The 13,284-nt window shown below is 41.4% G+C and overlaps 1 protein-coding gene across 1 annotated transcript in view; it reads right to left on the reverse strand.

The window, feature by feature from the left end:
* The window catches only part of LOC308096674 (uncharacterized protein), a gene marked incomplete at its 5' end in the record, with an annotated part of 35,134 nt that extends 27,919 nt beyond the window's left edge, over positions 1–7,215 (reverse strand). The window contains 3 exons of the mRNA XM_080444085.1: positions 4,825–4,896; positions 5,785–5,853; positions 7,020–7,215. Of these exons, the coding sequence (XP_080300211.1) occupies positions 4,825–4,896; positions 5,785–5,853; positions 7,020–7,215 (337 nt within the window). The remainder of the gene's footprint in view (positions 1–4,824; positions 4,897–5,784; positions 5,854–7,019) is intronic.
* Positions 7,216–13,284: the final 6,069 nt, after the last annotated feature.

Here is a 13,284-nt window from a genome sequence, read left to right on the forward strand (position 1 = left end):
GATCCAGTTGTATGAGTTAGGGGAGTTGGAGGGCATGAGGGTTTGGGTGGGTGGGGTTTGGGGGGTGTGTTGTGCTGGTTGGGGGGAATGGGTATTTCAGGTGGTGGAGTTGAGGGTATAGGGGGGATTATGTCGAGGGGTGCCTGGGCCAGTTGTTTTGTAGTCCACCTAATTGTTGTTGTTTTTGGAAAAAAGCGTATACAGTCTACTAACCATTTCATCCATTGAAAATGCGCTAGCGTATACCCACGACCACACGCATCTTGTGCAGGGAATGATTATTGTATACCTCAGAAAACAAACCTAGACCACACCACTGATGCAACTGTTTGCAGCTGTAAATGTATGTATTTACAGCCTGTACTATTTATCATTATTTAGTTATGCAATCACTTAACATCACAGTGCAAAAGCTCCTATCTGCAGAATAATCCAGGAAAAGTGGGGAAAAACCTCCTATCTGCATTTGCAATATGAGATCAGTGTAATTAACATATAATATTGTAATATAATCCAGAAATCCAGAAACGGTGAATTATGTGATGGGTATCATAAAAAAATAGCATTGTGCAAAAAAGATACAACATTTTGTAGTTTTCTTTTTCATTTTCCCAACAATGTTAATTTTTCAGATAGGAGGTTTTGCGTTTTGGCCATCGATATGATAATTATATTTTCAGGCCTTCAAATCCAGTTCTATTGGTGATTTAGTTCCCATATTGTTCGCCGAGCCTCCGACCAAGTGGAGCATACTATGTAACTGTGCTTGGGTTGTGTGTGCGTCTCTCTGTGTTCACGCTCTCATTTGCTCGCGCCCCCATGTGACTCACGCTCTCATTGCCTCGCGCCCCCTCTCTGGATGTTATGTTTGTGACATTGTGTGCAAGAACAATACTGGGGTTGCCTAGAGACGATCAGAATCAACAGCCACACTAATAGTCCATGAGCCAGAGCCCCAAAATTGAGCAATGATTATCGAAAGAGTGGGCAAAACCAAACCTATATTAAATTGTTCATAGGGTCAATACGAGTAAATAAATATATGAAAACCTTTCCACAGGAGTAGCTTTTTCATGGTTATCACACATTTTGTTATTTTCCCCATACGTACATGACAGGTGAAAAAATTACAACATTTAAAAAGGAGTTTCATAATGAAACTTCCTGAGTTTATTACTTACATGAAGACAATGATTTATCGTATTGCAAGTTTTCTGAAATTGTATATTTAAATATGCAAATTGGGCATCTAGTCCATGAGGCAGAGCCCCAAAATTGAGCCAGATATTGAATATTCCCTCGTTAAAAACCTTTGACTACAACATCTTAACAAAATGTAATAAGAATGTTGACTCTGGCTTTGTCCAATGTTCCAATGTTGATTCTGGAAAGTTATGCAAATTCGGGCATATTTTCCTAATGCCTAATTTGCATATTTAAATATACAATTTCAGAAAACTTGTAATACGATAAATAATTGTCTTCATGTAAGTAATAAACTCAGGAAGTTTCATTATGATAACTCTTTTTTAAATGTTGTCATTTTTTTCACCTGTCATGTACGTATGGGGAAAATAACAAAATGTGTGATAACCATGAAAAAGCTACTCCTGTGGAAAGGTTATCATATATTTATTTACTCGTATTGACCCTATGAACAATTTAATATAGGTATGGTTTTGCCCACTCTTTCGATAATGAAATCTTGTCTGGCTCATGGACTATAATCAGTATGTATTGTCAGAGTTTTCAACATGAGTTTTCTAACAATGAAAGTACAATACCTGCATTGTGTCTGTTTACTTCCTCCACTCGACTGACAGACAGTTAATCTGATTTGACATGAAAATATGTTTTTATTCTATGAATCAAATATGGGTGAGGGAGAGATTTCTGTTGACCCTGAATTTCGCCTGGAGATCATGTACTTATTTTAATACAATCTGCCTGTGAAGAAAGTTTGTTCTGACATTTTAAATACATAATTAAACTATTTTGTTTAAGTTTGAGCCCAGATTAAGAAATATTTTAGGCATTAATTTGTTTTCACACTGAAGGGTCATTTTGACCCATGTGTAAGTAGACAAGAAAGCTCAGTCAAGAAAGTGTTCAAACACTTTTGGGGTAATTTTAAAGTCTGCTCTGGCCTTTGTGTCTCACGCCAGACATTTCTGCTTGATTCAACTGCCCACAACAAGTTCGGAAACTTAAAGGTAGGGTAAGTGATTTGCAAAATGGGTCTATGTTCTGATAGTGCTCGTTACTATAGAGTGTCCTGTCCATATGTCCATATAAGGAGTCTCTCATGTCTCTCCAGCTCTTTATTAAACAGAAAATGCATTTTCAGTGCTCTCTCCTGATTTGCTTAAAATGTGTCACCTACCTGAAAATGTACTGTATTGTGTTTACTAAAGAGCTGGAGAGACCATGTGACCCAACAGACACTCTGTAGCAATGATTACTATCATAATATAGCACTTTAACCTTTTTAACAAAAACAATATACCAAAAAATATCACTTACCCTACCTTTAACTTTGGTCGATTATTTCTCCCCTTCAATAATACCAATTGGTATAGTAATAATAATATAGTATATGTAAAATAAAATAGTAATACGTTGTAAGGATTGTGCAATCATGGAATGAGCAACACAGCTAAACGTGTGGGCAGCGCCCCAAATAAATGTGACAAAATCACCCAATATGCTTCTGTTGATAATCACTCTAGTTTTGAGTGACCTGCCAGTCACTCAGGTGTCAGTCACTCAGGTGCCAGTCACTCAGGTGTCAGTCACTCAGGTGTCAGTCACTCAGGTGTCAGTCACTCAGGTGTCAGTCACTCAGGTGTCAGTCACAGGTGGGTGTCAGTCACCTGAGTGTGGGTCCTGACACTTTGTTTGTGTACGCTTCAAGCAGCAGCACTGCCCCCATAGAGAGATGCCACGTTTGTCGTGGAAAAATTGCAATAGGGCAAGTGGAAGCTGGTGTTCCGTTACACAGAGTGGCAGCATTAATTGGTGTGAGGCCTGGTACCATTTACAAACGTAAGGATCGGGCATTTGTGGAATGAGCAACACAGCCAAACATGTGAGTAGCGCCTCCAAAATAATTGCCAAAATCCCCCAATATGCTTGTTGATTGTTGTTAATCACTCGTTTTGAGCAAACTGTCAGCACACACCTGCTGAGAGGTGTGTGACTGGCACCTGACATGGGTCTGAGCATGGATCTCGCTACTTTGTTGAGTTTATGTTAATGCCCCAAGCAGCAACACTGCCCCCATGGAAAGATGCCATGTTTGCCCCTTCAGGATAAGGCCCGTGCAATAGGGCAAGTGAAGCTGGTGTTCCGTTACGCGAATTACACATTATTTGGTGTCAGTCCTTGTACCATTTGCAAGCTGGTGTGTGCCAGTCACAGGCGTGTGACTGGCACCTGAACAAGGGTCTTTGGTACCGTTGTGCAAATCTTGCCTGTAAATCTCTGGGAGAAAACCTATGGTTCCTCAATGAAGCAAGAATGAGAAACCTTGGGTTGTTGTCGTCCCTGTTGACTTCACCAGTCTCACAGAACTTGGTCCTAAGTTTGTAAATGGTACCAGGACTGACAGCAAATAATGCTGCCACTCTGTCTAACGGAACACCAGCTTCCACTTGCCCTATTGCAATGTTTGCACGACAAACGTGGCATCTCTCTATGGGGGCAGTGCTGCTGCTTGGAGCGTACACAAACAAAGTGTCAGGACCCACACTCAGGTGACTGACACCCACCTTTGCTGCGTGTCACTCCCCATCTCTCATCATTTCCTGACAGTCTGCTGTCCTATAAAAAAAGGCATAAAAGCCCCAAAAACTAATCTAAAAAATAAAATAAATAAAAAGCGATTATCAACAGAAGCATATTGGGGGATTTTGGCACATTTATTGGGGGCGCTAACCACACATTTAGCTCTGTTGCTCATTCCACGATTGGACAATCCTTAAAAGCTGTACCTCGTTGTAAAGATGACTAATCAACGATACAATTGATATAAAATCCATACCAATTGGTATTATTAAAGGGGAGAAATACCAAAGTTAAGTTTCCGAACGTTTTGTGTTTCATGTTATATATTCATGTTATAAGACACCCCCCCCCTCCCACTTCCTATATGAACCTATTGTGACTTCAAACTCCATTATAACCATGTTAGACTCACACAAACACACACACTGATATTGCGTTCAGTGGGCTGTGTTTTTCAGCCCATTACTCTTTTTCACGTCCTTTATTTTCTCCATTATCAGCTATGTCCAAAATATTAACTTATCAGGGAATGGAAGTATTGAGTAGTTTTATTATCATGTGCATTCCTTTCATTCCATAGGGCTGTACCGCACACTGCGACAGATGTTGTCCGTATTATAATGTATTAAGGCATAAGGCTTATAGCCAGGGATCCCTGCACAGCATTCATTATGGAACATAAAGGTTATAATACCTGCATTCTGTCTGTTCATTATAGAACATAAAGGTTATAATACCTGCATTCTGTCTGTTCATTATAGAACATAAAGGTTATAATACCTGCATTCTGTCTGTTCATTATAGAACATAAAGGTTATAATACCTGCATTCTGTCTATTCATTATAGAACATAAAGGTTATAATACCTGCATTCTGTCTGTTCATTATAGAACATAAAGGTTATAATACCTGCATTCTGTCTGTTCATTATAGAACATAAAGGTTATAATACCTGCATTCTGTCTGTTCATTATAGAACATAAAGGTTATAATACCTGCATTCTGTCTGTTCATTATAGAACATAAAGGTTATAATACCTGCATTCTGTCGGTTCAGTTCCTCGCTCGCATTCAGCCTCTTTTCCATGGCCGTCAGTTTAGCAAGGAGGGCTGAAAACAGAAGAGCATCAGCATTAACATTCAGTCAATCATAAATACTAAATAGTTGTGTTTAAAATGCATCAAGAAGAGTGGTTATTAGGTTATAAGTGGTTATTAATAGGTTATAAGTGGTTATTAATAATGAATAAGTATTGTGTGGGTAACCTTCCATCCATTGTGGATTATATGAGCCATTTTGACACGTTGGCACTCTATCTTGTGTTTTTCCTAGATCCACAAAGACACAGTAACTCCTTCTGTCCTTCTCTATACTTCTCCATCAGCACTCTCAGGGTGAACAGTGTGGCTGCGATGCTCTCCCTTGGCATAAACCCATAATTTAAACCCATACTGCTGGTGCTCTGCCTTAGTATAAACCCATTATCTGTTTAGACCAAGTGTTTGACTGTACTCGAGCTGTTTTCTGTCTAGTAAAATATTGTCAATCAATCAATCAATCAATCACTCAATCAATCAATTAATCCTTGTCATAAACCCATACTGCTGGTGGATAATTGTCAGCTCTCCTCTGAGCCTATAGCTTCCACTACTCTTTCCCATAGCTTCATGCTGTGGCTCATCAGCTTTATACCTGTAGTTACTACAACTCTGTACATCGCTCTTGTTCTTGAAAAGGGGTTCCATTAAAGCACTTCTCCACTGCAGGCATCCTCTCTACTTCTAGGATTATGTTGAACAATCTAGTCAGGAATTGCAGTCTCTCCTAAACATTTCTACCGGTATATCGTCTGGACCATCTGCCTTCCCCTGTTTCATCCTTTTCATAGCTTTAGTGTATATAAAGATACATTAATTATAGTGTTTTCATAGCTTTTCATACTAATATATATATATATATATATATATATATATATATATATATAATTAACCTCTTACCTTCATTCACAGAACTTCCTCCCGGTGCTTCCACCTCATTCTTACTGGAATTAGATTTGTTGTCTTTTTCTGAAAAATACACACAATCACATCATGTCAAACAAACAGAGAAAACCATCAAACTCATGAGTTTCATCCATATCCACTTACGTATTTATATATTTCATATGCATTTATATATTTCATATGTATTTATATATTTCATATGCATTTATATATTTCATCTGTATTTATATATTTCATATACATTTATATATGTCATCCATATCCACCGTATTTTGACTGTGAGATGTTTTTGTTATGTTAGGAGTGTTAACAAGATTTATACCATAGCATTTTTTTTACCCCCTCTTTAAATGAAAGTGAAAAATAATGTTGCCTGTAATTTCCCTTTTCTGTGCAGCAAACATGCAGTTTTGTAAAAATAAAGTCAATCACAAAATTGCCCCCAATTACTTTGTAACCTTTATTTAACATGTTTGTAAGCTTTATCTAACATGTTTGTAACTTTTATTTAACATGTTTGTAACCTTTATTTAACATGTTTGTAACCTTTATTTAACATATTTGTAACCTTTATTTAACATGGAAAATTACATTAAAGTACGAGACCTCTTTGCATTTATGGGGGAGGGGCTAAAATGAGGCAATTTTGTGACTGGCTTTTTACAAAACTTGAATACGTTTGCTGCACAGAAAAGGGAAATTAAATGTTTCACTTTAATCTTCTGGTTAACACTCCCAACGTAACTTTTATATTCAATCTGACATTATACAAAAAGTAATAATGCACCAAAATCAATCTTTTCACTTATTATTCAGATGGGTCAGCCAGTGATACTAATCAGAGTCAAATTAGTGTTTAGAATATTGAAGTGTATTCTAGTGTATTTTTAAAACGTGGTTAGTGATGTATGATCAATATGGCATATAAAGCGTTAATTTTATATTGTGATTAATTAAATGATGATATAAATTAAACAAGAACCCCTTGGGAAAATATTGATCTTTCATAATTGTATTTTAATTCAAAATACAAATTAACACTCCCAATGTAATTTTTTTTTTTCAATCTGACAGTACACAAAAAAAACTATAACAACCTCGGTTGTGAGCTTGTAGTTTGTCTTGGTTGTGAGCTATTTTCACAACATGTTGTACAGTATGAAGTATATAGGCTGGACAAGAGGTTTAATCATGATTTGTACAAACATCAGCATCTCCATCGTCCTTACCGGTGTTCTCGTTTGTCGGTTGGTTCTCATGATGGTTGAGGCTCAGCTCAAACGTTCCTTGGTTCTCGTGATGGTTGAGGCTCAGCTCCAACGTTCCTTGGTTCTCATGATGGTTGAGGGTCAGCTGGAACTCAACGTCAGGCTCAGCTGAACACAGACAGAAGAGGAAGATCAGCAAAACACCAGCAGCCTTCATCCTGAAACGTTCTGTTGATGCTGTGCATGCAGCATCTTATATACTCACCTACCTGGTAGGCTGAGAGTCACCGCCTCTGCCACAGTCTGTGCCACACCCATTCGCCCGGTGCCCTGATGGTTACTTGTTTTCACCTGTGTTGCTCCCCTCACCTGCTCCCATTCTCCCTAATTGCCTAGTTTATTTATAGACCATGATGTCTGTCTTTGGTTGCTGTTTTGTCAAGTTTGCTCTACTGTGTCTTATGACTACTCCCTTCTGTAAATGTGTACCTTAGTTTAGTGTCAAGTAAAGACTATTTAAGTTTATTCCTGGTTTCCTGGTTTGCTTTTATTTCTGCATTTGGGTCCTTACCTGGTTTCAAGAGTCCTGACAGTACAAAACAGCCAAAATAATGGACCCAGCGGAATTCACAGTTACAAGGTGCGGTTGCTTTACAAAGACAGCTTTTGGGCCAACATGAAAATCTTCTGGCCCAGATGAATGATCACCTCGCTCAGCTTGTAACCGCCGTCCAGAACTGCCCGCTGCTGCTCCTGGTGGGATCCAGGAACAGGCTGTCGCCGGGGGTCCCTAGGCTCCCGTCGTCACACCCAGGGAGCCGCATGTTCAACCCCTGGAGAGGTACACTGGAGAGGCCGGTTCCTGCCGTGGTTTCCTAACACCTTGATCTTCACTCTCCAGCGTTCTGCCTTTACCACTGACGGTCATTGAGGATTTTGATTGCCCAGTGAGGGGTAGGGACGCGGCGATTCGTCTGCTGTATCTCGTCTGCAACAGTGTCGCTAACTATGCTTTCGAGTTCCGCATCTTGGCCGCGGAGAGTGAGTGGACGGAGGCTGCTTTAATTCCAACTTTTCTTCACGGGCTCTCGGATGAGGTCCAGGATGAGGTCCAGGATGAGGTCCAGGATGAGGTCCAGGATGAGCTAGTTGAGCTGGTTGAGTTGAGTGAGGGGTTGGATTCCCTCGTTACCCTGGCCATCCATCGCTTCCGTGAGTGCAGGAGAGAGAGACAGCTGACCAGAGCGCCGGTTTCGGCTGAACGTTTCCGAGCGGGGGCGAGTGTACCCGACTACTCCCGACGTCATCGGCGGCTGCCGATTCCCCATCTACCGAGGAGCCTATGCAACTTCGGACGCACCAGGATTTCTCCCAGGGAGAGAAGGAGAGGCTGGGCTTGTATTGTGGCAAGCCAGGCCGCTTCTGTGTTTCATGCCCAGAGAGAGAGGGAAATTGGGCGGCCCAACAGTAAATGGGGAATTTCTGGTGAGCCATATTGTTTCTTCCTCTTCTTGCTATAACATTCCTGCAGTTTTGTCCTGGGGGGCAAAAGCAGTCAGTCACTGCGCTCATTGACTCTAGGGCAGCAGGGTGTTTTTTGGACATTTATTTTGCTCACTGTCATGAGATACCTTATTTTAAGTTAGATAACCCTCAGCGTGTTGCTGCACGTGTTGGAAATCCTCTGGGAAGAGGCGTGGTTCAGCATCTCACTGAACCTCTGGGCCTACGCTTGTCTGGGAACCACTGTGAGAGTAGTCTGCTTCACCTTATTGACTCCCCTGAACTGCCGCTCATTCTGGGGCATCCCTGGCTGGTGCACCACAACCCCCACATAGACTGGCCATCCGGGACCATTTTAGAGTGGGGACGTTCCTGTCGTACCCATTGTCTACTCTCGGCTCCTAGTGCCCCTCAATCACCAGGGCCTGGCTCCTCGCCTAGGGGCCCCGAACCCCACGAATGTTCCAAGGTCCCTCCCGAGTGCTCTGACCTCAGCTTAGTCTTCTCCAAGCAACGTGTGGCGTCCACAGTGCCCCCACATAGGCCTCACAGTGCCCCCACATAGGCCTCACAGTGCCCCCACATAGGCCTCACAGTGCCCCCACATAGGCCTCACAGTGCCCCCACATAGGCCTCACAGTGCCCCCACATAGGCCTCACAGTGCCCCCACATAGGCCTCACAGTGCCCCCACATAGGCCTCACAGTGCCCCCACATAGGCGTCCACAGTGCCCCCACATAGGCCTCACAGTGCCCCCACATAGGCCCTATGACTGTGGAATTGACTTGCTGACTGGAATGTTTCCGCCTCGTGGGAGGCTCTATTCCCTCTCGGGTTCATTAGACCGTCCACGTCCCCAACAGGAGCTGTGTTTTTCTTCGTTGGGAAGAAGGATGGCGGCTTGAGGCCCTGCATTGACTATAGAGGTCTCAATCGGATTACGGTAAGGAATCGTTACCCCTTACCTCTTATGTCCTCCTCTTTTCATATTCTTCATATAGGATAGTGTGTAGGACTACGTGTATATATATGTGTGGAATATATATATATATATATATATATATATATATATATATATATATATATATATATATATATATATATATATATATATATATATATATATATATATATATATATATATATGTGTGTGTGTGTGTATTTGTACACGCAGGTATGTGTGTATAATGTGTAATAATGTATACGTATGTAAGTATGCCATGGGGCGTGCTTTGTGTAAAATGAAAAAAGAAGAAAAGAGAGACGTAAGATTCCAGGGTAGGGCCCGACAATCCTAGTGCTTCTCCCTAGCCCATTTTCGGACTCTTGGACACTGCTGTGAAAATAGAGGCGATGTGTAATGGACACATAACATAAGTAGAGAAGAACGTCTCTACTTATGTTATGTGTCCATTATCCGAAAAAATAAGAAAACTGAACTGAACTGAATCTCTCTCTCCTGCTCCGGAAACAGCAGCGGTTGATAGCCCAGTGCACACATGAATGTGCTGGTTATATTACAATATAAACTGCCCACAAAAAGTTCAGAAACTTTACTTTGGTTGATTATTTCTCCCCTTCAATAATTATGTTATATCATTTTTAGCGTTGATTAGTCACCTTTACAACGAGGTATAACTCGTAAGGATGGTGCAATCGTGGAATGAGTAACACAGCTAAATGTGTGGGTAGCGCCTCCAAAACATTTGCTAAAATCCCCCAATATGCTTCTGTTGATAATCGCTCTTGTTTTGAGTGACCTGCCAGTCACTCAGGTGTCAGTCACTCAGGTGTCAGTCACTCAGGTGTCAGTCACTCAGGTGCCAGTCACTCAGGTGCCAGTCACTCAGGTGTCAGTCACTCAGGTGTCAGTCACTCAGGTGCCAGTCACTCAGGTGTCAGTCACTCAGGTGTCAGTCACTCAGGTGTCAGTCACTCAGGTGTCAGTCACTCAGGTGCCAGTCACTCAGGTGTCAGTCACTCAGGTGTCAGTCACTCAGGTGTCAGTCACTCAGGTGTCAGTCACTCAGGTGTCAGTCACTCAGGTGCCAGTCACTCAGGTGTCAGTCACTCAGGTGCCAGTCACAGGTGGGTGACTGGCATGGTACCAGGGCTGACACCAAATAATGCTGCCACTCTGTCTAACGGAACACCAGCTTCCACTTGCCCTATTGGAATGTTTGCACGACAAACGTGGCATCTCTCTATGGGGGCAGTGCTGCTGCTTGGAGCGTACACAAACAAAGTGTCAGGACCCACACTCAGGTGACTGGTACCTGAGTGACTGGCACTAAATAATGTTCAGATTTTTTACTGGAGGCACAATTTGTGTCAATGAAGATTTTTTTTTAAATGAATGACATAATAACAAAATCAATAATTACATAAATAAATGTTGCAGAAGTCAAGTTATTTAGACAGGAATTACTTTTGGGCCCAATCGTTAAAACTGCTGCTGATACGACATGCATATATATATATATATATATATATATATATATATATATATATATATACATATATATATATATATATATATATATATATATATATATATATATATATACATATATATATATATACAGTATATATTCCATACCGTGAGAGTGTCACTAAATGTCAGCAAAAACTGGCAACTGTACTGCATAGTATAAATTAGGCTTTCGCGCCATCTGGCGTCGATTCGATGAAACACAACATTAGTTTCCTCTCATCCTCCTGGGATCAGCATTATAATCAAACAGCTCAATACAACAGGCTCTATGCACAGCAGACATGTTAGAAAGACACTGGGCCTCTTCCTTACTTCCTTCACAGGCGTTACCAATGACACTAATGAAGGCTCTGTTCCATTCTGGTTGTTACAATGATACTAATGAAGGCTCTGTTCCATTCTGGTTGTTACAATGATACTAATGAAGGCTCTGTTCCATTCTGGTTGTTACAATGACACTAATGAAGGCTCTGTTCCATTCTGGTTGTTACAATGATACTAATGAAGGCTCTGTTCCATTCTGGTTGTTACAATGACACTAATGAAGGCTCTGTTCCATTCTGGTTGTTACAATGATACTAATGAAGGCTCTGTTCCATTCTGGTTGTTACAATGATACTAATGAAGGCTCTGTTCCATTCTGGTTGTTACAATGACACTAATGAAGGCTCTGTTCCATTCTGGTTGTTACAATGATACTAATGAAGGCTCTGTTCCATTCTGGTTGTTACAATGACACTAATGAAGGCTCTGTTCCATTCTGGTTGTTACAATGATACTAATGAAGGCTCTGTTCCATTCTGGTTGTTACAATGATACTAATGAAGGCTCTGTTCCATTCTGGTTGTTACAATGATACTAATGAAGGCTCTGTTCCATTCTGGTTGTTACAATGATACTAATGAAGGCTCTGTTCCATTCTGGTTGTTACAATGACACTAATGAAGGCTCTGTTCCATTCTGGTTGTTACAATGACACTAATGAAGGCTCTGTTCCATTCTGGTTGTTACAATGACACTAATGAAGGCTCTGTTCCATTCTGGTTGTTACAATGACACTAATGAAGGCTCTGTTCCATTCTGGTTGTTACAATGACACTAATGAAGGCTCTGTTCCATTCTGGTTGTTACAATGATACTAATGAAGGTTCTGTTCCATTCTGGTTGTTACAATGACACTAATGAAGGCTCTGTTCCATTCTGGTTGTTACAATGATACTAATGAAGGCTCTGTTCCATTCTGGTTGTTACAATGACACTAATGAAGGCTCTGTTCCATTCTGGTTGTTACAATGATACTAATGAAGGCTCTGTTCCATTCTGGTTGTTACAATGATACTAATGAAGGCTCTGTTCCATTCTGGTTGTTACAATGATACTAATGAAGGTTCTGTTCCATTCTGGTTGTTACAATGATACTAATGAAGGTTCTGTTCCATTCTGGTTGTTACAATGATACTAATGAAGGCTCTGTTCCATTCTGGTTGTTACAATGATACTAATGAAGGCTCTGTTCCATTCTGGTTGTTACAATGATACTAATGAAGGCTCTGTTCCATTCTGGTTGTTACAATGATACTAATGAAGGCTCTGTTCCATTCTGGTTGTTACAATGACACTAATGAAGGCTAAATGTGTGGGTTGCGCCTCCAAAACATTTGCTAAAATCCCCCAATATGCTTCTGTTGATAATCGCTCTTGTTTTGAGTGACCTGCCAGTCACTCAGGTGTCAGTCACTCAGGTGCCAGTCACTCAGGTGTCAGTCACTCAGGTGCCAGTCACTCAGGTGTCAGTCACTCAGGTGCCAGTCACTCAGGTGCCAGTCACTCAGGTGTCAGTCACTCAGGTGTCAGTCACTCAGGTGTCAGTCACTCAGGTGCCAGTCACTCAGGTGTCAGTCACTCAGGTGCCAGTCACTCAGGTGCCAGTCACTCAGGTGTCAGTCACTCAGGTGCCAGTCACTCAGGTGCCAGTCACTCAGGTGCCAGTCACAGGTGGGTGACTGGCATGGTACCAGGGCTGACACCAATTAATGCTGTCACTCTGCGTAACGGAACACCAGCTTCCACTTGCCCTATTGGAATGTTTGCACGACAAACGTGGCATCTCTCTATGGGGGCAGTGCTGCTGCTTGGAGCGTACACAAACAAAGTGTCAGGACCCACACTCAGGTGACTGGTACCTGTGTGACTGGCAGGTCGCTCAAAACAAGAGTGATTATCAACAGAAGCATATTGGTGGATTTTGGCACATTTATTGGGGCACTACCCACACGTTTAGCTGTGTT

This window comes from Gymnoscopelus braueri, assembly GCF_963280865.1.
Source record: "Gymnoscopelus braueri genome assembly, chromosome: 12".
In the NCBI taxonomy this organism is placed as follows: Eukaryota; Metazoa; Chordata; class Actinopteri; order Myctophiformes; family Myctophidae; genus Gymnoscopelus; species Gymnoscopelus braueri.